Below are 24,801 nucleotides of genomic sequence, written 5' to 3' on the forward strand. Positions count from 1 at the left end.
GGCCGCAAGTGGCTCCAGGGCCGGGGTTTGGGCACCCCTGATCTACATAATTATGCAATTTCCAACCCAAGCAAAATGTTATCATGGGTCATGGTGCATGGGAGGGCTTTTTGGAGTGCAGAAAAGCATGCTCTGGAGCCTCCTATTGCTGCTTTTGTTCTGTTGCATTCCTGGTCTCACTGCCAGGTGTCCAGGGGTCCCACAAGTACCACCTCAAGTACCACTGGTTGAGAAACACTGTTTTATGGCAAAAACCGAGCGACATGAAAGTTCTCAAATGCAAAAGTGTTTTATTAGCATAAAAATACATGTTGAGGAAAATGGTATTAAAAACTTTAATTTACATCACTATGTAATTAGGTTTCTATCATTTTCATGCTTATTTTTACTAATAGTAAACAGAAACCTTACTTTATGTAAACAATTTCACAACATGAGATGTATTGTGTTGGCACACATGGAAAGAAAAAATTTTTAAAAGAAAAACATACGTAAAAATGTTCAATTTTTCAATTAACACTGAAACAGACCTACTTCTCACACCAGAGCTACAGGGTTGAAGGTTTTGGAATGAGGAAGTTGAGACTATGAGAGTTTTTTTTCAATATTGCAATGGATATTATTCCTCTTAAGCCCACCACCGGTGTAAATGTATACAGAGTAGGCATACCCCCACTTCTCCTGACAGAGCTGCCCTACCACTAGCTCGGGTGTTCCCAAAATGTCAGTTGCAATGCCTTACATTGTGGTATACTCACAGGGGCGCCACGGGAAGTCCCCAGTGGTCTCTCCTACCTGTTCCCCCAGGTGCTGCCATCTTGCATCTCACAAAAATCTCATGATCCAAGATGGCAGCACCCAAATCCCACAAGATTTGGGCACTGCTGTCTTGAATCTCACAAGGTCTAAGGTGCTGGTGCCCAGCTGAGCCAGGAAGTAGAGGCTGTAGGGACACTGTGACCCATGGGAACCACTGCACTAGCCAGTGGTTTCTCCTTCTTCTTCCTTCTATCATGAAACACAAGGTGGCACATACTGTTTCTCCCAGGTTGTTTCTGTTCAGGTACTGACCCGATTTACACCTACTCAGCTTCAGAAGGGGAGTGGTCATATGCATTCAGATTACGCACTGAAATTCCAACACAGGTAGGCCTAAAACTCTAGCTTCTTCCTCAGGCCAATCTTGAATGGCAGAGGGCGCAATCCTAACCCCTTATGTCAGTGCTTTCCAGCACTGACATAAGGGCAATGCAGCTCTGAGGTAAGGGAACAAACATTCCCTTACTTTGAGGAGGCCTCCATGAGTGACACCCAACTGCAGGATGCAGCATATGTCCCATTTGCACCACTATGCCAGTGCTGGAAAGCACTGACATAAGGGGTTAGGATTGCGCCCAGAGAGTGTGTTTTCACATGCTGCTGGAATTAATGCACGCAACCTTTGTAGTCCAACGTGGGGATGACAAGCAAGCCCAGCACATGTGCAAGGCATGCTAGGAAAGCCATGATCTAGTTTCTCCATGATGCAGAGCCACTACACCATTAAAGATTCATTCATTCAAAACAAAAAAATAGGTTTTTGATCTTCTCTAAATAGCATTGTACATAAAAAGAGTAAAAAGCATGCTCCATGTAAGAGCTGGGTATTGAAGTCAATCTTAAAGTTTAAGAAGCATGACACACATGCACAAATACTCTCAACTGGAAAGAAATGATTCAGGTCCAACATTCTAGCTGCCTTTTTAAAAACTGAATTTCCGACAGAGGTAGCTGTGTAAAAAAAAAATGACTGAACTTGGAGTCTGAGAAATACGTCCTATTTTGTATCTCCTAGAATAGCCATTTTCTGTGTTTTTTTAAAAAGTTTCACATCTGGAGGAAGTCTTTCAAAAAGCCAGCCAGAAGACCTGTACTGCTGAAAACAGGAGTTACAACTTTGGCCTAATCCTGGCTAAGGGCCAGTTAACACATCACATTTTTCACACCGAAGATGTGCCAAGGTTGCAAAGCTGCTGTAAAAAGTAGGTGAGACAGGCAAGAGGTCTTTGAAGACCGGCTTCTCTCTATAGAGGAGATTTTAAGGAGGGCAGATTCTGTGGTTAAGGCTGCAATCCTATGCACGCTTTACCTGAGTGTAAGCCACGTTGAACAAAGATTCACTTACAAAAAAAAAATTATAGGATCTGAATGCATGCGCACATCCAAGGACGTAAAAATATATATGTGCAGTGGGTTCTCTCTGGGCCCAGTCCTAACCAGCTTTCCATCAATGATGAAGCCATGCCAACAGGGTGCACTCTGCATCCTGCAATGGGGGGGAGGGAACAACACACTCACAGAAGCCTCTTCAAGGTAAGAGAACATTTGTTCCGTTACCTTGGGGCTCCGTTACAGCTGCATCAGCACTGGAAAGTTGGATAAGATTGGTCCCTTTACCTGTAGATTCAGAACCCGTGGTTTTGATCTATTATGGATTCCGAACCCATGTCTGGAGAACCCACAGAGGTCTTCTGAGTCACAGGGGGCACGCACGGCGTCCTCGCTCCTCAGAAAACAGGTTGGACCACAAATTTCATTTTCTGCTGTTTTTTGCATCCACGGAAGTTCTGGGAACAGAGCTCCCACTGGCGCAGAGGACGGAGCTGAGGACCGACCTGTAAATGGAACAAGAGCAAGCAAATGCTCTTGCAAATGCAAATACAGGGATGCTCAGCAGGGCATAGGGATTAGCTGCAGCTCCCCACTGAGCTGGGAGCTAGAGTTCAGAGATTTTTCTTTGGATGATCTGGAGGCGATTCTAAACCTAAAATTTCTTGGGCTGCAATACTATACACACTTCCTCTGGAGTAAGGCCTTGCTGAATTTAAATTACTTCAGAGTAGACATACATAGGAGTGCACTGCTAATTGCCTTGAACTGGAACCTGAAACCCCAAACACACAAAAAAGGGGGTAACAGCTTCAAAGTTCAACAAGCATGCACTGAGTATGACTGGCGCTTACTTTCCCCCCAGTTTTTTATCCAGTTGTATGTGGCTTGTTTGTAAAAGCCTTTAACAGTTCAAAAATTAATTAGTTTGGGGGGAAAAAAAAATTCAGGTAAAATAGTTACCAGTATTCATTTGCATTGCAAGCAAAAGAGTTTGGTATTATTCTGGATGAAAATTATCTTAACAGATGACTGAAATCACGTTTTAAGGTTAATATCTGGACTGGAAACTAAACCAGAGAGTTAAAGACTGATGAACCTCAACAGAACCTGCTTTTTTACCTGTTCGACCTCCTGCTTTTGAGCACATGTTCAGCAGTTGACCTCTCTGTAATGTGTGAAATGGCCCTTAGCACAACTGTTTGTGGAACCTCCATGGGAGGGGAGGGGGGACATTGGGGACATTGTTCCAAGCACAACAGCTCATGCAGTTGCGGTCATGTTCTCTTTTCAAAGCACATCAATCAATCAAAATCTTCCTATGCCTATTTTCATGCAAGCTGAACCATGGGTGGAACATCGGGCCCCTGCCTACTCAAAATAAGATTTCAGGGTGCCACGCCGGCGGATGTCACAGGTCCAGCAGTGGAAGCCTCCTCCCAACGAATTGGCATGACGGATATTCACTTTAACTGTCGAAATTCCTAGCAGTAAAGAACAGAGAGATGCGGTTTAAAAAGATTTGCTTGTGCACATCGATGGGGACAAGGAGGTCTGTGTAGCAGCCAGGTCCCAGTCAGTGGCATAGCTACAGGGGGGTAAGTACTGCAGGCATTGCATCGCGCCATGTAAGTGACCCTCCCACTTGCCATCAGAGTTATTCCAGGCAACAATGACAATGTGTTGCAGCACTCTTGCGCATTGCCTTCACTGCCCGGAATGGCTAACACAATGTGTTGCAGCACCTGCAGCATTTACTGTGCTGCCCCCCATAGCTATGCCACTGGTCCCAGTATAAGTGTGGTGCTGAAGTTAGAGTGTCCATCTGGCAATGGCGAGTCCTGGGTTCAAATCTCCACTCAACCACTAGCCTCAGTGGGCCAGTCACTACTTCACAGCCTAAGCTGCTTCACAAGGTTGTCGAGGATAAAACACTGAGGCAGAAGAGTAGTCATATTATTATTATTATTATTATTATTATTATTATTATTAACAGTATATACCGCTTTTCAACAAAAAGCTCACAAAGCGGTTTACAGAGAAAATCAAACAAACAACTAATGGCTCCTTGTCCCAAAAGGGCTCACAATCTAAAAAGATGCAAAAGAACACCGGCAGACAGCCACTAGAAAAGACACTGCTGGCGTGAGGAGGGCCAGTTATTCTCCCCCTGCTAAAAAGAGGACACCCACTTGAAAAAGTGCCTCTTACCCAATTAGCAGGGGTAATCTAGATAAATAAATCTAGATAAAAAGATATCTCCTATCTTAAGCAACTTGGAAAGAGAACAGGATGAAAAGTAACAAATTTAAGAGAAATTAATAAGAGGAATCACTAGAGGAGTTTGAAAATGGTATTTATTTTACTCAGAAGTAAGCCCATTGAGTTCAGTAAGACTTGGCTGCATTCTTATCTTACTCACTGGAAACCATCACCTTTAAGAATCCCTTAAGTGGTTGCTGAATTGATGATAAAGACCAGAAGATGAAAAGGGGCAAAAATATATCTGAACAGCACCAGTTTGTCATTGGTGCTGGAATATTCCAGTGTTGAGTTTCACATAATTGAATTGATGGAAAGTTCAAATGCTTCCATGCTCCAAAATACCATACTCTGAGTCTTTCCTGGGGGATTAGTTAAATTATTCTTTAGCTTAATGATCCAATTCTAAGAAGGATGTTTCTCAAATTGCACCCAGGACGGTTCATCACCTGATTGAGTACTTCCTTGCACTGGTCAGTATACCAAACTCTCTTATCATAAGGACAGGCAACCAAGCCCCTCCCCCATCATGTGGCTACAACCCTGATCTTAACTGGTCTTTTAAACTTTGTACGCTGTTTCTCCTCACCTAGGCTTTCAAACAGCTTCTGGATCGAAATTTCATTGGCATCCACCATCACACGTTTTTCATCCAGCATCAGAACATTCATGGAGAGCCATTTAGAAGACATCCACAGTGGGTGATCTAAACGCAACAGCACAAAACACTTAGCACTCACAGTGGTCTTTGGGGACCATTCTTTTGCTTTGCAAAGGCTTGTCTTTGGAACAAGTAAATCGAGCTTACCATCAGGGATAAGGGGTAGTGGAGGGTGAACCACTGTCCAGCCTGCCTTTTTGAAGAGCTCAATCTAAAAGAGAAGTTCACGCTGGATGGTTGTAAAGCATATAGACACACACAGACACACACTACATCTTTGGTTCTGCAGGAGGACCTAGTAGCCATATTCTCACTATAACAATTATCTCACAATACTTATTCTGCACTATGTCTTCACTCCCTTTGGAACCTTTGAATGCTTTCAGATCCCACCTGCCTTTTCAGATGAAATAATCTGCGCAGGAGACATGCCTTTTTCTCCAAGAAGTTACAGAGCAGTGAACAGAGCAACAGCTGACATTGGCTTACTCATCGTATAATAACAGATAACAAGCTGGGGCATGAACCTATTCAGATAAGAGCTTTTTAAAAAAATGGACAACTTTGCACAAGGTTCTGTCCTGAATATAGTTGGAAAAACAAGAGCTTAATTTAAGCCATTGCTAACAGAGCCAAATAGTCATTTAGGTCTGAGTCATTCAGAAGAATCTCCAGAGACAGTTCTCTCAGGTAGCTGAACTAGCTGGCTTTCCACATGCAGCGATATTTTGAAACAAGATGGACCCACCTGCATTCCGAAGTAGTACAATCCAGGGTGGACTGTACCACATCTGACCTATAACCAGGAATTTTGCAGGCAGTGTTCCTAGAAATTCACTAGGAATGGGGGACGGACGGACACACATCAATGAAGAAGGTTGTTCTTCATAGATTCTACTAGCTAGAGTAGGCTACTAAAGAGAGCAATTGGATAATGCAGGCTTAGAATATAGGGGATGTGGCCCTATAACTGTGATTATGTAAGCACCTGTTTCCCTTGCACATCTGGATCATATCACATCATTCCCAGTTCCCAGTATTTGAAGATGACTCACCTCATTGCACGGCCGATCTGGGTTGGAGAGCACGAGGCCTGGTCCGATGATGTTAAATGTGGCATCAATGTGCATGGGATTGGGATCCTTAAAAGAGATAGTATGCACTCTGTATTCCGGCGCAAGGTGTCTCCGCATCCATTCGATACCCAAGTAGTTGGTGACCTACGGAGCGGGGTAGTCAAAAGCATGCTCCATTTTAGGCTTCTTTGCAATGAAGTAGTACTATCTGAACCATCCTGCATGCTGATGACCCCCCCAGCTCTACCTCTCCAGTGCTGACCTTTCCTCTTCCATCTAATGCCACATTACGTCTCTGATATTTCCATCCAAGACTGAACTGCTCATCTTAAAAGTGAACTACTTTGACCACATGGAAGTGCTATCTGCTAAGTATCATCTCCATAGCCCCAGCCTGGTTTCTGTCCCCAGCCTGGTTTCTATACCTTGGAACCTTGCAGGTTGATTTTGATAGGCAAAGCAAGGCTTAGGAAAACCGTGCAAAGCCTTGGTGCCTACCTGACTTCTCTGCACAAAAATGTCTCTTCCAGCTCGTATGAAGTCGGCAGCATCAAAGCATGGCTCAAATTCAGTGGTGACAAATTTCCCCTGAGCAGCCAGCTTGTGTCTGTCCTCCACAGTGCGGATGGGGTAATCCTGGTTTAAGGAAAAACAAAGAAGAGGAAACTCAAAACACCTTGGATTCAGACTGGCTGATCTGCTGGGTGCGAAAACTGGGGCTCAGCAGTTGTTGAGACAGTACAAAAAGCAGAAAAGTGTTTGCCTTGATATCTGTGGGAAGATTTGGTACTTGCAATTCCAGAACTGAGGTAGTATAGTGGTTAAGACAGTGAGCAATGGAACAGGAGGTTCCCACTTTATATATCCCACATACCCCCACGTTAATCTAATCAGGTAGCCTTGAATAAGCAGCTCTCTTGGCCTCACTTTTTCTGCCTGAAATATAGGGGTAATACCATGGGCCTACCTTGCAGCATGGTTGTTAAAGACTATAATAAGGAATGACTGAATCCATGGATGCTGAATCTGCAGATACATGGGGACACCTGTAATGCTCCTCTTAAAAACATGACACTGGCTTCCTTCTACTCAGGTCCTGCACAAGCTTTGTTTCTTTATCTTCAAAACCCTCCATAGAGTTGCCTCCATCTTTTCACTCTTAGATTTACTCATCCAGCTCAGTCAACCTCAGGTATCAGAAGGTGTCATCCTTTCCCTCCCTTCAGCCTGAAACATCCTCCCAAAAAAATGACTCTGTTAAGCCATTTCTCTCTTCAAAACCCACCTTCTCCACAAAGCTTTTGGCACAACCCCAAGGTCAGCCACAACCAAGCTTATGTATTCGAAACTGAAATAATCATATTCCTTCTCTGCTTACCCCTGCCTTTATTTATTTTTCCTTCCTCTGTCATCTCTGTGTCAGTTTCTAATTGTAAGCATCTCCGGGCAGGGACCTGTCCTCTCATACCTTGAAATTTGCTATGCACATGGATGATACTAGATAAACAACAGTGCTTAAGGGAAAGAAACCCAAATGGATGTAATACCTGGTCATAAAGTTCATCGGCCATTGTCGGTTTTGGTGCAGTTGTCCATTTGGCCCCACAACGAAAGTACTCTTTGATGATGGGCCTGTAGGCTCTATATTCAAAGAAACGGGCACGCCAAGCCATTGGTGCCTCAATTATTTCATTGCCAATCACCAGTAAAATGTCTCTTGGCATGGCTGCATACATACCTGATACAGGAGAAGAAAATACATAATTATCCATCATTTTACTCATATCTGTCCTGACAGTGGTCATCACCCTAGATAAGCATGGCAAAATTAGATGAAACCCTGTAACACATTTAAGTAACTGGCATCCCAGTAAATCAATGAGACACCTAGAAGTTGGAGAGCCGATCTCCAAAGAAAGACTAAATATTCAAGGCATGGGGGAGAGGAAACAAAAGTTATAAGATGGTTGAAGGCAGAATGAAAAAGAAGTGACACTGCTAAGACTATTGTCTAGGAATACGCAATGAGTAAAGGTGTTTGTTTCTGGTAAGATAGGATTACAGCCCAAGTCTAAATAAAAACTTACTTCTGAGTAAAATAAAATAACATTGTTTTCAAACACCTCTAGCTATGCATTATTAGAATGTGATGTAGCTTATTAACAGTACAATAGCCACCATTTGGTTTTTTTAAAAATTATTCAAAAGTTTCCTTGTTCTGTAAAATATGACCTGCTCTGCCTCTTCTATCTCTCTGGAGTACAATTACCTTCAAATTCAGCAGCTGAGGCTAAGAAAGAATTAGGAGCCAGACAACTAGGACTAGAAGAGCTAATAAGGGCTCCATTACTCTTATACACGCATTTCAGAATTCAGTTTTCTTTCTCTCTTTTCTTTTAAAAAGAGAAGTTGCTAGTCCTCATGATGAAATCAATGCAAAAGACATGCATATTGGAATGGGAAAGACTAGACTGTAAATCCAGTTTGCACACTGTAAGCCCCACAGCCTAAAACAGCAATTACCTGTGGACTCAAAGTCAGGCGTTTTATACTTGGCCGACCAATCAAGTGGCTCTGGCCTCTTCACAATCACACCTTCCATTTTCAAAATATTGCACATCTCTTCAATTTCAGCAATGGCTTTCTTGACATGCTCCTCAGGGAAGCTCTGGCCTCCATACTTCTGATAAAAGCCCCAGTATTTCTCATAGGTATTGGCCTAGAGAGGGTTAACAATAAAGGCAGACTTGAATATAAGAACATAAGAACAGCCCCACTGGATCAGGCCATAGGCCCATCTAGTCCAGCTTCCTGTATCTCACAGCAGCACACCAAATGCCCCAGGGAGCACACCAGATAACAAGAGACCTCATTGTGGTGCCCTCCCTATAGTAGCCTGTTCACCAGAACCAAGTAGCCTATTCACACAATGCTGAATTACAGTAATACCTCCCATAATGCTGCCTCTTTTAGTGCTGTCTTGCTACTTTACTCTCAGTATGATGCCTTCTGCCAAGGCATGACTTCTCAGCTTAGCAGCTAAGAGCAGCTGATGGTGGTGCTGGGAGAGCCCAATTATCATGTGGGTCAGATAAAAAGCTTCTGTGGACCATATCCAGGGTGACCAGATACAATGGAGGACAGAGTGCCTATACCTTTAACTATTCTACAGAAGAGGGAATTTGGGCAGGTGCAGCTCAACACTGAAGGCTTTAAAAAGCTGCACCTGCCCAAATTCCCTCTTCTATACATTGGTTAAAGGTACAGGCACTCTGTCCTCTATTGTATCTGGTCACCCTGACCATATCCAGCCCGCTTCTGCCTTATGTCTGTCTAGCTGATGGTAGCAGTGCATTATGGGCCAATCAGCTCCTATTTCCTGCCCATTTCATTAACAAGGCAGTTTTGGGTGGAGCTCCACTTTCCACAACAGATCCTCTAGAGTACGAGAGGTAAGACTGTACTTCAGGTACAGTACTAAGCATTAAATAGTCATCTGCCTATATTCACACAACAGTCACAATTAATATGCAATGCCTCAAGTCTCTTTCACACTTTGCCATTTTTCCTGGTCCCATGTGGGTCTTTTCTCTCTGTGCAAACTGTCCTCCTTGTGGCTCACCCACAAACTTGCACATCTTGAGATAATCCCAGTACGACAGAGTAATACCTGTGTCAGATTTGATTTCCACTGGTTTTCAAGCAACTCACTTGCATCAAGCCTTAGAAACTTCTCACAGGGCGTTCAATGGATCTTTAACAGTGGAAAGGTTCTCTACCCCCCCACCCCCCATTATTTTCCTGAGAGGAAGATTAGACTGAGAGCTAACGACTGGCCCAAAATTCCCCAGGAAGCCCCATCGCTAAAAAGAAATTTGAATTTGTGCCTCTGCATTCCTAAATCTGACACTCCAACCATTATCCAACACTGCCTCCACCGTCAGTCACTTCTGAGGTTACAGTGGCATTAGGCCTGCGCTGGTTGTGCTATTGTTGTAAGCATATGGGCATCGGTTCAAAGCATGCATCACTTTTGGAGATTAGGTGCACAGGCAGATAGCATGCAATCCCCAAGTAAAACTCTTATGCTGGCACATCTACAAACTTCCTTCTAAGGGCCCAATCCTATCCAACATTCCAGTGCTGATGCAGCCATGCCAAAAGGGTGTGAGCTGCATCTTGCAGTGAGGGGGCAATCACGGATGCCTCCTCAGGGTAAGGGAACCTTGGGGCTGCCCCCTTACCTTGGGGTTGAACTGAGGCTGCATCAGCACTGGAAAGTTGGATAGGATTGGGCCCTAAGCAGAACAAGCCACCATGTGGGTGGAATGGCCACACACAGAACAGGTTTTGCACTTATGCACTGTGTAATGTATGCCTACCACATATTGAGGCTTTAAAAGTGACAATGACTGGAGTAAAGAGGACTCGTTTTGAAACACTGGCTGTTAAAAAGAGATCAGCAAGATCGTAAGCTTGGCCAAGAGCAAACCTCTGTAACTGTACTTAAGTTTCAGTAGGGAAATGTCAAGAAGGGCTTAGACAGCTGGAAGATTAAGTGGTGTAGCACTTGCAGCCAAATGTACATGGCCCAAAACCAGAGATCTGCTGCCAGCGGGACACAGGCTCAGAACTGGCTTGGAATGAAACTGTAACACAAGTACGACTGTCATAGGACTACTGGATCAGCAACTGCTCTGCAGACTTGGTTTCCAACACCTTGGTTTTTAGGCTATTGTGGATGCCCTTCTTCAAAACTCCAACTTGAAACCCTCTGGACTGCATTTCATCTCTCTGTATAGTAGGGGTTGGTAGTTGGGGCAGAAGGTTTCCCTGGGAATCCATAAATCCTCAACATGAAGTTTTAAAGAACACTTTCTGAGCCCATCCAGATGCAGAGATAGATTCAAACATGCCGCTATTTTGATCACATCCTCAATACGCAAGACATTTTGCACAGAGACATAAAACAAAGAAATACAAGCCCCTGTCCCAGGGAGCTTACAAAATACGTTGGGAGAGCAGGAAGACAAAGGGAAAGAAAATACGACAAACCTTTTTCAGAGGCTGAGAGCTCAAGCCTATGCCTGTTTACTCAAAAGTAAGTCCCATCGTAGTCAATACGGCTTACTCCCAGGAAAGTGTGGACAGGATTGCAGCCACAGTGACTCACTATGTACCTAAGGTACTATCTGGTTTTTCCATCTTGTTCATACAGAAAATGTACGTGTTTCATTAGCTAGGTTCATTTAATATGAAAACTATCAACTGCAGCTCCCCAGCTCTGGATATTTTCTTCCTAATCTTGAGTTATCAGTGGGGCAAATCAACTTGCAAAACAGCACATTCTCCTTTGCACAAGCATGCAGAAAACTAAACAGAGCTTCTGGCTCCCTGCCTGCTCTTCTGAAGGAAACCGCTTACCAGCAAGCACCCTATCTCCATTGTGAAGAATTAGCACAAATCTATGTTTATAGTCCCATGACCCAGTTCAAGTATTTCCTGGCATCTGTTTCCACTTTTAAAAGTTTGGGAAGAAACAGCATATTCAATCCGTGAAGCTGCCACATCTTTTAAGCTGGCTGTTCTTCTTGCAAACATTATTGGTTCAGCACATGGGGGGGGGGCGGAATTACACTGGTGCCGACTTCTCTGTGCACAAGCAACTGGGTATCATTTTTCGGCTGGATAATCAGATAGCATGTAAATGCCAAAGAAGATTTGGAAAATGAATGCTTGACTAAATAGGCCAGCTGAACAAATGGCAGACGCATGAAAGAATAAGTTAATGCAGAGCAGTTAACAAGTCAGATTCCTCACACTCTGACATGTATGTTCCAGGTTTTTTTTTTTCTAGCCCTCTAAGAGCCTAACTAATACATGCATGTGCTCAAGAAGTTGCTTCCTGGCTGACCAAATGTATATAACTGCAGATTTGCTTGTTTTATATGCCAATAAAGGATTCTATTCCATATGTGTGTGCAATCTTATACACACTTACTTGGGAGTAAGTCCCACTGAACTCAAATGGATTTACTTCTGAGCAAACACACATAGGGCCTGCACTGCAAAGAAGTTTGCCTGAGTTTCACCCCATAAGTTTTCTTCAAAGTTGCTAGAAAGATATTCCAAAATTTATGCCATTACTAGTTTTATTTATTTTATTTAAAATGCACGTCACATGTAAACGCACACATTAGCATGGAAAGCTGTGCATGTTTCACTGGGTCCAAAACTGACTGTTTTAATCAATGAGTTTTGGCAAATGCCTCCTTCTGGGACACAATGAAAATTTCTTCCAACAAGATACATGCCTATAAATTGAAACTATTCTGGCATGTTTGCTGCAGATTCACCCAAATAGTTCCAACTTGTAGAAACCCATGTTGTTGAAAGCAAAATTTATTTGTGCCCTGGAAGAAGACATTCAACAAAATGCACTAATCTTATGGAGACGTGTAGATAAGTTTGATCAGTCTCTGATTTTTTTTCTGCAGCTTCTTGGAGCTTGCTTTCTCCCCCTTTTGCTGCTGTGTTAGGTGCTCCTCCTCCCATTTTACACACACACACACACACACACACACACACACAACATGGCCAGCAAACGCAATGGAACTTTGGGTTTTGCAGCTAGTTGGAGGGTTCCAAAGGTATGTTTATTTTGTAGAAGGAACTAAGGTTGCCTTGAGATGTCAGCTGTCCAAGGGCCTGCTTGCTACCCCAGTTCAATTGATGCATTTGTAAATAAACAGAGATTACACAAATGCTCTCTCCAGTGCTTACCTGGAAACTTACAAGGAAACTTACCTGGTACATGACTGCACCCCCTGAAACTTCCTGAACACTTGGGGAAGAGGCAAAAACCCACATGAAGGTTTTTATGTAGATAAGAGACGCTTACCTTGACCTCTACAGAAAAAGGAGGGACACAGGCATTTTCAGCTCTCCCCACAATGACTTCCTCCAGCGGATCCCATTCATTGTATGAGCAGACAGGGCAATCTTCGGGAACAGGGTCAAGGGCCTTATTGTCCTCAGCAGCAGCACAGGTCGTCTGGAAGGCTACAGTAGCAGCATGGGTGCTCTGGAAAGTTCGCTGCACCCATCCTGTGAAGGCTTTCCCAAGCTTAAATTTAAAATAAAGAAGTAAGGAAAGTCAGGGGAGAGACAACAGTTTTGTAGCCATCTAGACTAGCTCTTGTCAATTTTTTTTAAACTCCTAGGACTGATCAATGTGTTAGGGGAAGAGGTAGGGGGCTAGTCCTCATGAACTCAACAGCACTTGTGTTTTTGCAAATGATTCTGAGGCTGCACACCCTCACAACAAGATGACAAACTTCAGAGTCACCAAAAATCTGTACAGTACAAATCTACTTTTTATTTTTCACCTTTTTATACCACTCTTCCTCCAAGGAGCTCAGGGTGGTGTACACAGTCCCTTCCTGCCTTCTGTCCTCACAACAACCCTGTGAGATAGGTTAGGCTGAGAGACAGTGATTGGCCCAAAGTCACCCAGGATACTTTATAGCTGAGCGAGGATTGGAACTTGCATCTTCCAGGTGCAAGTCCAACTCCAGAACCAGTACACCATTCTGGCTCTCAAACATGTGGCCAACTTGCACAAGCAGAGCAATCTTGGAGGACAGCACTTGTGTGGTTTCCTTCCGTGAACAGGGAAAATCACAAGTGATGCTGCTCGCACAAAAACACCAGATGCTGTTGCCACAAAACACACGAATGTGCTCAGAGCTCTATAAAAGGCACACATGCTGCTTTCAGAAGCACCTCTTAAGGTGCGAGTCAAGATGCACTGTCCTAGCTGCGTTGGATGGAATATGCTGGCAGATCTCTGGGTGATTTGCAGTGGATTTGAACTCCCAATTAACACCAACAAAACTTCAGTCCTAAGCACACTTACTTGCCTGATTCAGGGGCATGTTGTACATCTCTGAGCCTCAGTGTTTGTCAACTGGGACTGTAAAATGGGACTTTAGGCTTAAGAATACTGGTACAATTACTCTGACTTAAACTTTAAATTAAGAAAACTCTGCAACGGTTGAGTAAGTTATTCCAGGGTACAGCTCATGGGGTGAAAGCAAGTAGGCACATGGCTCTGCCTTGAGCCACCATTTTCCATGTTGTACCCCCTGCCACTATTTTGCACCTGGCTCTGGTTGGTATATTCTGGAATTCTAGTTTTAAAAAATGGATCCTACAATCCTTAAATCCCTCCACCCTTGGTGCAGGACATTAGGGTTGGCGAAACATGGGTGGCAGTGGCAAGAGTCCTAAAAAGAAGAACTGTAGCCCAATGGAACAGCACCTGTTCTGCATGTAGAAGGTCCCAAGTAAGGTTGGAAAGATCCCTGTTGGAAACCCTGGAGGGATGCTGCCAAATAAGGAGCTAAATGGGCCAACAGTCTAATTCAGTGTTGCAGCTTCCCATGTACGTAAGACGTCCTCCTACACCTTCTTCTAGGGTCTCAGCTCACGCGCATGAACGGGCATGTGCGCACACACACACACACACAGACGGTTCATAGTGGCTCAACCACAAACCATAACCTTAGTGTCAGTAAAAGCAACACCAGGGGAGGAGGGCCCTTAAAACCATCTCAAGGTTTTGCTGCTTGCAAAACTGCAGCTCGCTCAGCAGCATGAAGAAAACTCTCCTGCTGGGGCTACGTGGGAAGGTTGCTTGCAGCTGGAAAGCAGGAGAGAGACATCCTACAGGCTGCCTTAAGTCACCAGAAAGCATTCCATGAACCTGGGCCAATGGCTCTGCCTGAGCAAGCATTCAGAATTTCACAGCCAGGATAGTCAACAAAAATGTCCACTGTACAATGGACCCAAGTCAAACTTCACAACTGCAGGCTCTTTAGGAAAGCTGGTCTGCAACTCAGTCTTAAATATCCTCACCACCAAAACAGCAAAAACTAATACTCACTTTGAGAGAAAAGGTAAACCAAATCACCTGACCAGGCTTCACTGGCCCGTGGCCAGGGTTTAGCAGAGATATGCTCACTCCAGCACCTGTTACCCATTCCCTTTGGAAAACTATTGCCATTACTCCTAAAGCTAAGGCATTAAAAAAAAGTTATTGGAAATCTCATTATGCTCAAATTCTATAGGCTGATCAAATCTATAGAGCAGGGGTGTCCAAAGTTTTTGGCATGAGGGCCACATCATCTCTCTGATGCTGTGTCAGGGGCTGGGGGGGGGAGGAATTAATTTACATTTAAAATTTGAATAAATTTACATAGATTTACATAATTGAATATATTAAAGATGAACTTATATGCTTGAATGAAGGTCTTGCAATAGCTCAAGGCCTATAAAAGGCCTTGCACAAAGTAAGGCTGGCCTTTCCTTTGCTGCCGCTACTGCATCACTGGCATGAAACAACAAGCAGTGGAGGGAGCCCTCAAACCACAGCTCATGCAAGAGGACAAACAGTCGCCCTCAAGCTGAGAGCAGTTGCGTCTGGCCAGTGTGGGCTCCAACAAATCTCCAGAGGGCTAGAGGCTCATTGGAGGCTGGGGGCCCCCTGAGGGCCGCATTGAGAGGTCTTAAGGTCCGCAAATGACCCCAGGGCCAGGGTTTGGGCACCCCTGCTATAGAGGAACCTAATGAGAGGAGAGTAAAGTGAGACCATGCTGATTAAAATTGCTTAGGCATTTATTAATATTCTTGGTAGCAGAAGAAAAGGTCTTGAGTTCCCAAATCCCTGTCCACTCATACAAACACTAAGCACTGTGGCTGGCCAAACACATCTGTGGCTGGAAGGCTGGCGGTGCCTCGATCTTGCACCTGTCACATCTTCTTCCGAAGTGGACAGTGGATTAGAAAAATAAGGATCTCTCCAGAATGGGCAGCAAAATGGCAGATGCGTTTCAATGTAAGTGTAAAGTCATGCACATTGAGGCAAAAAATCAAAACTTCACATATAGGCTGATGGGTTCTCAGCTGTCTGTGACAGATCAGGAGAGAGATCTTGGGGTGGTGGTGGACAGGTCGATGAAAGTGTCGACTCAATGTGCGGTGGCAGTGAAGAAGGCCAATTCTATGCTTGGGATCATTAGAAAAGGTATTGAGAACAAAACGGATAATATTATAATGCCGTTGTACAAATCGATGGGAAGGCCACACCTGGAGTATTGTGTCCAGTTTTGGTCACCGCATCTCAAAAAGGACATAGCGGAAATGGAAAAGGTGCAAAAGAGAGCGACTAAGATGATTACTGGGCTGGGTACCTTCCTTATGAGGAAAGGCTACAGCGTTTGGGCCTCTTCAGCCTAGAAAAGAGGCGCCTGAGGGGGGGACATGATTGAGGCATACAAAATTATGCATGGAAAGGATAAAGTGGATAGAGAGATGCTCTTTACACTCTCACATAACACCAGAACCAGGGGACATCCACTAAAATTGAGTGTTGGGAGAGTTAGAACAGACAAAAGAAAATATTTCTTTACTCAGTGTGTGGTTGGTCCGTGGAACTCCTTGCCCCAGGATGTGGTGACGACATCTGGCCTGGATGCCTTTAAAAGGGAATTGGATAAGTTTCTGGAGGAAAAATCCATTACGGGTTACAAGCCATTATGTGTATGTGCAACCTCCTGATTTTAGAAATGGGCGATGTCAGAATGCCAATGCAAGGGAGGGCACCAGGATGAGGTCTCTTGTTATCTGGTGTGCTCCCTGGGGCATTTGGTGGGCCGCTGTGAGATACAGGAAGCTGGACTAGATGAGCCTATGGCCTGATCCAGTGGGGCTGTTCTTATGTTCTATGTTCTTAAAGGCTACAGGTAGCACATAGTGAAGGAAGAGGGACAGACAATTCGCTCTACAATCAGTTGCTCTAGAAACAGAGCTGCATATTTTCAACCACTGTCCTCCAAAGTCCTGTGGCACATTGTGCAGACCTTTTGTGGCACACCAGTGTACCATGGCACACTGGCTGAAAAATCGCTGACCTTGAGGCACAATCTACTAGGAAGTTATCCTACATGGATCTCACTGAAATGTATGGAAGCAACATAAAGTTCTTATGCAGCTCCCTTCATTTCAATGGGCCTTGAGAGGCAATACTGACATGGATGGATGGATGGGCTGACTCAGTAAAAAACCAGCTTCACATGCTCAGACATCGCAAGATGTAACCCACAGGGCTAAACATGGCGTTAAATCCAAGTGTTCTGATTTAACTAGGGCTGTGCAATGAGCCTTGAAGGCGATTCCCTGCTCTAGAAAGCTGCACGTTCCCAGTCACTGAGCAGGAGAAGCTGCAGTTGTTCCACACCAGCTGTTAGGAAAGGCTAGACAGTAAAGGCAAGCAAGATATGCCTGATCCTGTTGCAGACTGTTAATGATCAACATTCCCATCCCAATATGGGAGGGGTATGCAAGCCTGCTGGCTCAGCAAAAGCGAGAGGTGGTGGTGGGGAACCTTCCCTTCAAGAGCATTGGAGCGTGGAAACGGTACACTTGGCAGAGTCCACTGCATTTCAGGGTTAGCCCGGCTTGAGGCCATCAACTGGGTCAAAGGCAAGATGTGGAGGCATCGGCAGCATCTATAGCAGGGGTGCTCACACTTTTTTGGCTCGAGAACTACTTTGAAACCCAGCAAGGCCCGGAGATCTACCAGAGTTTTTTTTACAATGTTCGCGCCATCATAACATATAACATTTATGTGTACAATGTATGTTGGTGTACCTTGAGCCCCACTGAGTATAACAGGATTTACTCCTGAGTAGACATGCCTAGGATTAGGCTGTGAGGCTGCAATCCTAGCCACACTTACCTGGGAGTAAGCCCCATTGAGTACAATGGGCCTTACTCCCGGCGTTTCCTCCCAGAGGCACCTGAAGGGGGGGGTCGGCACTCCGCGATCTACTCATTTTGCCTCGCGATCTACCAGTAGATTGCGATCCACCTATTGAGCACCCCTGATCTATAGGAATCTGCAGCAAGGCAAGGATCCCAACGCAAGGGTCACACAGAGCCCAGTATAAGAGCAATAGGCAGCCAAAGAGAGTCCCCTTCTTGAGCTAAAATAACACCAGGTGTGTGCTTTGATTTCCTTTGTTGTCACCTGGGGCAGGAGGGGAACAGCTTCTCATAGCTGTTAGCACTGAGATTAATCACGGTGTGTCATTCTAAGAGAGGCAGTTCAAAGCCTCAGGATCAGAAGCTCTCTCCCTAAGCCCAGATATGTGGGGGCTGGCTTCATTCCTCAGGGGAGAAACACTCTCTCTACTCTGAGGCATACCACACTACAACAGCGACATTCTATGGCTATCATGAAGTCCTGTTGCCAAGACTGTATTGCCCATGTCAAAACAGAACGCAGAGAAATCCCATCATTCAGAGTATATTTGTAGCCAAATACATCTAACCCTCAGCATCAATTTATTACATTTTATAGGGTAAAGGGGCAAGAGGAAAGCAAGAGAAGGAACCTCTCTTGTTTATATGCCCTCTTTTTCAGGATGGTCTCTCCTACCCACCCTGTCCAGTTTCGGTACCCCCACCCACATACCCTGTCGCAGCTCCAAGGGAGCTTCCAAGAGTCATTTAACTCCCCTTTTCATGTTCCAAACAAGACAGTCTTCTCTCCTTCGGAACAAACAAATGTTTGTTCCAAAGAGTCAACTCATGGATATATTAAATAACATCACAGAGCTACAAATTACAGTTAGGTTAGTCTGGCAATAAAAGGTATGTTGAAGGAAGGAGGGGACAGTGGGATCTAACTATATTGCATGGCTAATACTGTGTGCGATATTCAGTTTCTGTAACATTTAAAAACCTACCAGCAGAAAAGAGGCAAGGTTTGTCTCAATTCCTCAAAGCATATTTCCTGCCCATGTCCCTCCTGCTATGCTGTTTAGGAAGTCTTTTAGTTGTGTTTTTTTTTTTTAAAGTATAATTGCACACTCTGTTGTGCAGTTAAACACAAGATCATACTTTTGTTCTGGAGTCACTCATTCATTCACTCATTCATTCATCTATCCATCCATCTGCAGTAAATATTACGCAGGTTCAATCAGGAAAAGAGAAACTGAACTATGATAAGCAAGCCACAGTTGATGGATTACCTGCTTATCTACAATACTTCACCACCTTGACTGTGTGAATAGGCCCATATTAATGGCATGATGGAGCAGCTAGCTTGCATTGCATGATTTGGGAAAAATTATGTGCAATGCCCATTCATTCGTTATCCGTGTCATCCTACCTCACCCCAACCCATCAGCCAGCCTGCTTTCAACTGCACACCTTCCCCATTGCTCACATTTGAAAATACAAACACCAAATTCTCACATTACACCACCCTTCACTTGCCTTCGCTTCACTTCACTTCAAACCTTCATTCCAGGGCTACAATTAACAAATAGAAGTGACATCTTCAGCAGCAGCAGCTCTATTCTGAAAAGGGATGGGTGGGGCTGCGGTATCCTTTAATTCCTATCCAGGGTGGGTTGGAGGTAGGTGAGGCAGAGCCTCTCCACCACAGTCCTTTGAAAAGCACTTCCACCTCACACAGTGGGCAGTGGTTTTTGAAGGACTCCAGTGGAGGCTCTGCCTCACCTTGCACACCTCACACACCAGGCAACATTTTTCAAAGGACTCTGTTGCAGAGATTCTGCTTCACCTGCCTCATGTCCCTGCTATACACACATTCCAAACATACCCAGAGGTTACCTCTTCCACCAATACACCTCTTTCCCGTCCCCACCCCATTCAAACCTTCCTGCTCCTAAAATCCCATCTGAGGTGGCTTCCAATTCTCATTGCGGATAGTTTGCAACGGGAAGGTAGTCTTCAAACTTAGATGGACACTTTTCCCAGTTTAGTTCATCAATCAACTTACATCAATCCATTTAATCGACTTAGATCGACACTTTCCCTAGTTTAGTCTATCAGTTAGATCAATCCACTTGGATCAATCCACTTAATCAACTCAAATCAACACTTGACCCTGCTTGCTCAGTCCTGTTCGTCCCAGTATGATCGGACTGCAGCCCTTAGGAGCACTGGAAGCGGAAAGGTGGTGGGATGGGGGGTCCTGCTTCCAGCACCCTTGGCGGCAGGGGGTGCCTGGGGGATCTGCACCTACCCTCGACCCAATGTAATGCACGGCTTCAGCCCCCCTGCTCCCTCCTCGCAGGCACCGCACGCGCAGCATCCCTTCCTCTCGCCGGCGCCAGCGACGCTCCACTCAGGACCCTCCGCCCTTCCCGAGGCGGCCTCCCTCCGCCGCCCCCTTTGTATGCGCCTCGCCCACCGCGGAGGCTGCGCTGCGCCCCCATTGGCTGGCTGGGCCGGGGGGCAGGGCGGCCAAATTAGCAGGCAGCCTCCGGCCAAGGCTCTCCCTTGCCTTTTATAGCCTCCCGGGGGTCTCGGGGCAGATGAATGAGGGGGAGTCCGCACTAGCCGGATCCCCCTGCCCCAGCAACGAAACTGGGAAAGGAGCTCTCTGGCTTGGTCGAGTCCTGCTGGGGAAGAATGAATTGCACCAGTCTGCAGGCGGAGGGAGTGCTTTGGGGATGCTTCCTTCCCAAGCTTAAGGGGGGGGGGGAAACAAATCCAGTTCCCTGCAAGCAGAAAACTAGCAGCTCAAAGAGACAGGATCTAGTCCAGTTTGCTTCCTGCTGGGCAGGAAGAATGCTTCCTTCCAAGTTTAAAAGGGGGGGGGTATCCAGGTTCCTGCAAGTAGAATACTAGTAGCTCAAGGAGACAGGGTCTAGCCCAGCTTGCTTTCTGCTGTGCAGGAAGAATGCCTCCTTCCCAAGTTTAAAGGGGGGGCAGAAACAAAATCAGCTCCCTGCAAGTAGAAAACCAGCAGCTCAAGGAGACAGGATCTAACCCAGCTTGCTTCCTGCTGTGCAGGAAGAATGCTTCCCAAGTTTAAGGAGGGGAGAAACAAATCCAGCTCCCTACAAGTAGAAAACCAGCAGCTCAAGGAGACAGGATCTAACTCAACTTGCTTCCTGCTGTGTAGGAAGAATGCTTCCTTCCCAAGTTTAAAAGGGAAGAGAAAAAACCCAAAACAAATCCGACTCCCTGCAAGTAGAAAGCTAGCAGCTCATCTAGCTCAGCTTGTTTCCTCCTGTACTCACAGGCAGCACTGGGAGAGGAGGGTATGAATTGCCCCCCCCAAGCAAGTCACTGACACCTCCCACGCCTGCAGTTCCAACCCCCCACGGATACTGAAACCCACAGATAAGCAATCCATAGGTCCGGATCATAGAGGACCTCCAGACATGACCAGAAGCGCCTTCCCATCATATCCAGAGATATTGCCTTTCCAACACCTCTGGGAGGCTCTGAGGTCTGGAGAGGCCTCCCTGGGCCTCAGAAAGCCTCCCAAACATGACCAGAAGGCATTTCTGGTTGCATCTGGGAAGTCAGATGAGGCCTTCCACTGCATGTTCAGAACCTAAGGTGAGTCAAATCTATGGGGTTCTGAACCTGCAGATATGAAACACCCACCTGTACTCCCTTCTGTATGTTGCTGAGGCCTACATTAATTCTCTGAGCTGGGAATATTGTTGCCCAATCCTGCTAGGCACTCACACAGCTGTGGGGACTACTGGGCGTGGTGGTGGAGCCCAGTCAGAAAAGACCCACCCGCTGATTTTCACTGGCATCAGCTGAAAATAAATTCAGTGTTTGCTCTTCAATCCATTAGTATTTGATTCCTGAAAATTCTCCTTTTGCTCAAGTCAGTTGACTCAGAAAACCTTACTTAGGTAATTAATGATTGGCTTGTGATTGACTCCAAAGGTCCCCTATTCACCAAGTCCTGCTTGACTTATCAACGAATTTTGAAACTTTGGCTCACCGCTTAGCAATTTGGCCTTTATCATTTTCCTGACTCCACAGTTGTCCACGGCTGTGTGTATTTTGGGTTTTTTGAAAAAGTCAAAAATTGGCACTAAGGAAAGTTGAAACCTGCAGCCCATATTAATTGTGCAGTTGCTTATTTTTGATAGGATATTTTATGCTCCTATTTCTTCAAAGGCGTTTATTTGTCACAATTAATTCACAATTGTTTAATATTTTAGTCTTCCAATTAATTTCCTAACCAAAGTTACATTAAAAAAGAGAAAAGTCAAACATATTGGTTTGGCATATTCATTCCATTCATTCATTCAGGGCCAAATTCTATCCACCTTCCTAGCACCAGTGCAGCTGTGCCAATGGTGTGTGCACTAACTACATCCTGTGGTAGGGGGACAGCCACGGAGGGCTCCTTCAGGTAAGGGAATGTTTGTTCCCTTTCCTTGAGACTGCATTGAGGCTGCACCTCAATGGAAATTTGGACAGGATTGGGCTGTCATTCCTTTAACGGATTAATATCCTGGACAATGAGGAATGAGGCTGCATATATTTATATTTACGTAGTTATAGACATTAAGAAGGAAAGAGAAAAGGGGTCCCAATAAAATAAACAAGCACAAATGGAAACATGGTCATTTAAAGCAGCATAGCATCAACTCCAAACATGCATAGGATTCACCAGCCACCCATTCACATATCGCTCCATATATGTATATTCCCTGAGAGTAAGGAACAGTTTACAGTCATGTGAAGCCGCAAGCATGCAGCTGACCTGGCTGGTGAACCGGTTTGACTTTACTTCTTTCCTGAATGGTTGAGCAATGGAGCTCGGAGTCAATTTCGATGACCCTCTCACCACAAACTTTTGTTAGTTATCTAACCCGATCTAGTTTTCGAGAACTTCAAAGATCACTTTTTAGAGGAAGAATGTGGACGTGCACTGCTCTACATACAGTAGACCTGTCAATCAACCATGTAAAGAATTTGCAGCTGATTAGCTCTCTCTGTCTCTTAACCAAGTGGTTGAATCCAAAGCCCACCACTTAAAATTGCCTTCCCTCCATTGGCAAAAAAGGACAAGAAATTCAGCATTCATTTACAAAAGCACATTCATGCTCCAAGTCTAAGCAACCGGAGTTACAATCCTATCCACACTCTCCTGAGAGTTGGCCCCACTGGATGCAAGCAGACTTATTTCTGAGTCAACATGTATAGGATTGTGCTGTAAGTCTGCAATCAGAGCCGGACCATCCATAAGACCAATTGAAGTGGTCAGTTTAGGAAACAGATTGGTGGGGGCAATCCACCTTTATTGCCCACTTGACAATGCCTTCGAGGGGGAAGAGGGGATGGAGCCAGCAGCGTAGCTGGAAGGTGTGCTGCCCTGGGGCACATGTTCCAGGGCTGCTCCCTGACCAGGATTTTCGCAAAACCGGAAGTGACATTTTAAGGCCTCAGAACACCTTCCAGACGCAATCGGAGCATAACTCCAGTCACCTTCAGAGGGTGTGCAGGGGCAAGTGAGAGGGAGCAGGACCATGGCAGGGGCAACACTACTGCCCCCTGGAAGAGTGCACCCCAGGGTCCTGTGACCTCCTCCTCAGCTACGCTAGTGGATGAAGTGTAAGAGGAAGTGCAAAGGAGAGGAGACTACCAAGACACTCAAGCCTACTGTCCTCCACAGTTCCTCTTACGCTTTAAACCCCACTTTCCTTTTCCAATCCAGGGAATGGGAGAAACAGAGGCTGGCATATCACCAGGTAAGAGGTGGCAACATATTTGACATGCCACCTCAGGTGCTGGGAGATCATGGCTTGGTCCTGCCTGCAATCCTACACCAATTGACCTGGGAGTAAGCTCCATTGGATGTAGTGGTTTTTACTTCTGAATAAACTGGCATAGAATTGCATTGTAAGGTAGTAAGTCCCATTTAACTCATAAGGACTCCTGGTTGAAGTTACTTAGGGACCATGCTGCTGTTGATTTGAATACGTGACATCTTACACCTCTATTTCCAAAAGCAGTACAGTGCTGAGCCCTGAATAAGCAGAGGCAATTCAGGAAGCGGTGCCTATAGGCTATATTTCATTCATACCAACATTCCCCTGGAAGCTTGGTGCACACAACACTGTAAGAGGAGCCAGACAACAGTATTCTCAGTCTCTGGAATGGCTCTGGGGACACTCATAATCCCATAACATCTTATGTGCATGCTCTTGAAAAAGTTACTGAGTTTGGCAGTTGCACATGGGTTAATGCACCTGCGCCAGTGGATATTTGAAAGAATATTTACTAGAGCAAGAGCCCAATCCTATGCATGTCTGCTCAGAAGTCAAGTACCATCATAGTAAATGAGGCTTACCCCAGGTTAGTGTGGATAGGATTGCAGTGTAAGTAAAACACTCGGTTTTTGCTCTCGTTAATGGTGATTTCAAACCAGAGTAGTTTTAGCTAGTTGGTACAGAATTACAGCGGGCTTACAAATTTCTTTCTCTTTCTTACAGTTCTAGTCCATCTTGCAGGAAAATTTGACTGGCAGACAGGTTCATAGGGAAGGCACTTTATAATGCTGCCAGTATATTATAAGCTGGATCTGACAACTCAGCCCCATCTCCCCAGCCTTTGTCACATGAAGAAGAGTATGTCCACCGACCTGGCATGTCAGGTGCACCTCCACCATCCCCACATGTATACCCAGGGACAAAACATTTGAATGCTGCCTAAGCTTGTATAATTCAACATGCGTAGCAAGAAATCATGAGACTGATTAACTGATTAACGTACGTAATTCCCCGTGTGATTTTAGCC

The 24,801-nt window shown here is 45.1% G+C and overlaps 1 protein-coding gene across 1 annotated transcript; it reads right to left on the bottom strand.

Moving 5' to 3' along the window:
* Positions 1–378: 378 nt before the first annotated feature.
* GATM (glycine amidinotransferase) lies at positions 379–8,856 on the bottom strand. The gene is made up of 7 exons (XM_066635508.1): positions 8,671–8,856; positions 7,695–7,885; positions 6,646–6,783; positions 6,127–6,291; positions 5,219–5,282; positions 5,000–5,116; positions 379–3,632 (listed from the first exon to the last, which is right to left on the bottom strand). The coding sequence occupies exons 1-7, from the start codon at positions 8,765–8,767 to the stop codon at positions 3,520–3,522; spliced, it is 885 nt and encodes a 294-aa protein (XP_066491605.1). The 5' UTR covers positions 8,768–8,856; the 3' UTR covers positions 379–3,519.
* Between the last annotated feature and the right edge of the window lie 15,945 nt (positions 8,857–24,801).

The sequence above is a fragment of the Tiliqua scincoides genome, chromosome 8 (genome assembly GCF_035046505.1).
Source record: "Tiliqua scincoides isolate rTilSci1 chromosome 8, rTilSci1.hap2, whole genome shotgun sequence".
NCBI classification, from domain to species: domain Eukaryota; kingdom Metazoa; phylum Chordata; class Lepidosauria; order Squamata; family Scincidae; genus Tiliqua; species Tiliqua scincoides.

Bases quoted from the DNA above. Each gene is read 5' to 3' on its own strand.
- GATM (XM_066635508.1), bottom strand. From the start codon at position 8,767: ATGTGCAATATTTTGAAAATGGAAGGTGTGATTGTGAAGAGGCCAGAG. The intron at 6,292-6,645 runs GTAGGCACCAAG...CCCGCTCCGTAG, and splicing joins TTTTTGTGCAGAGAAGTCAG to GTCACCAACTACTTGGGTAT. The intron at 3,633-4,999 runs GTGAGGAGAAAC...CTTTACTGCTAG, and splicing joins GAAGCTGTTTGAAAGCCTAG to GAATTTCGACAGTTAAAGTG.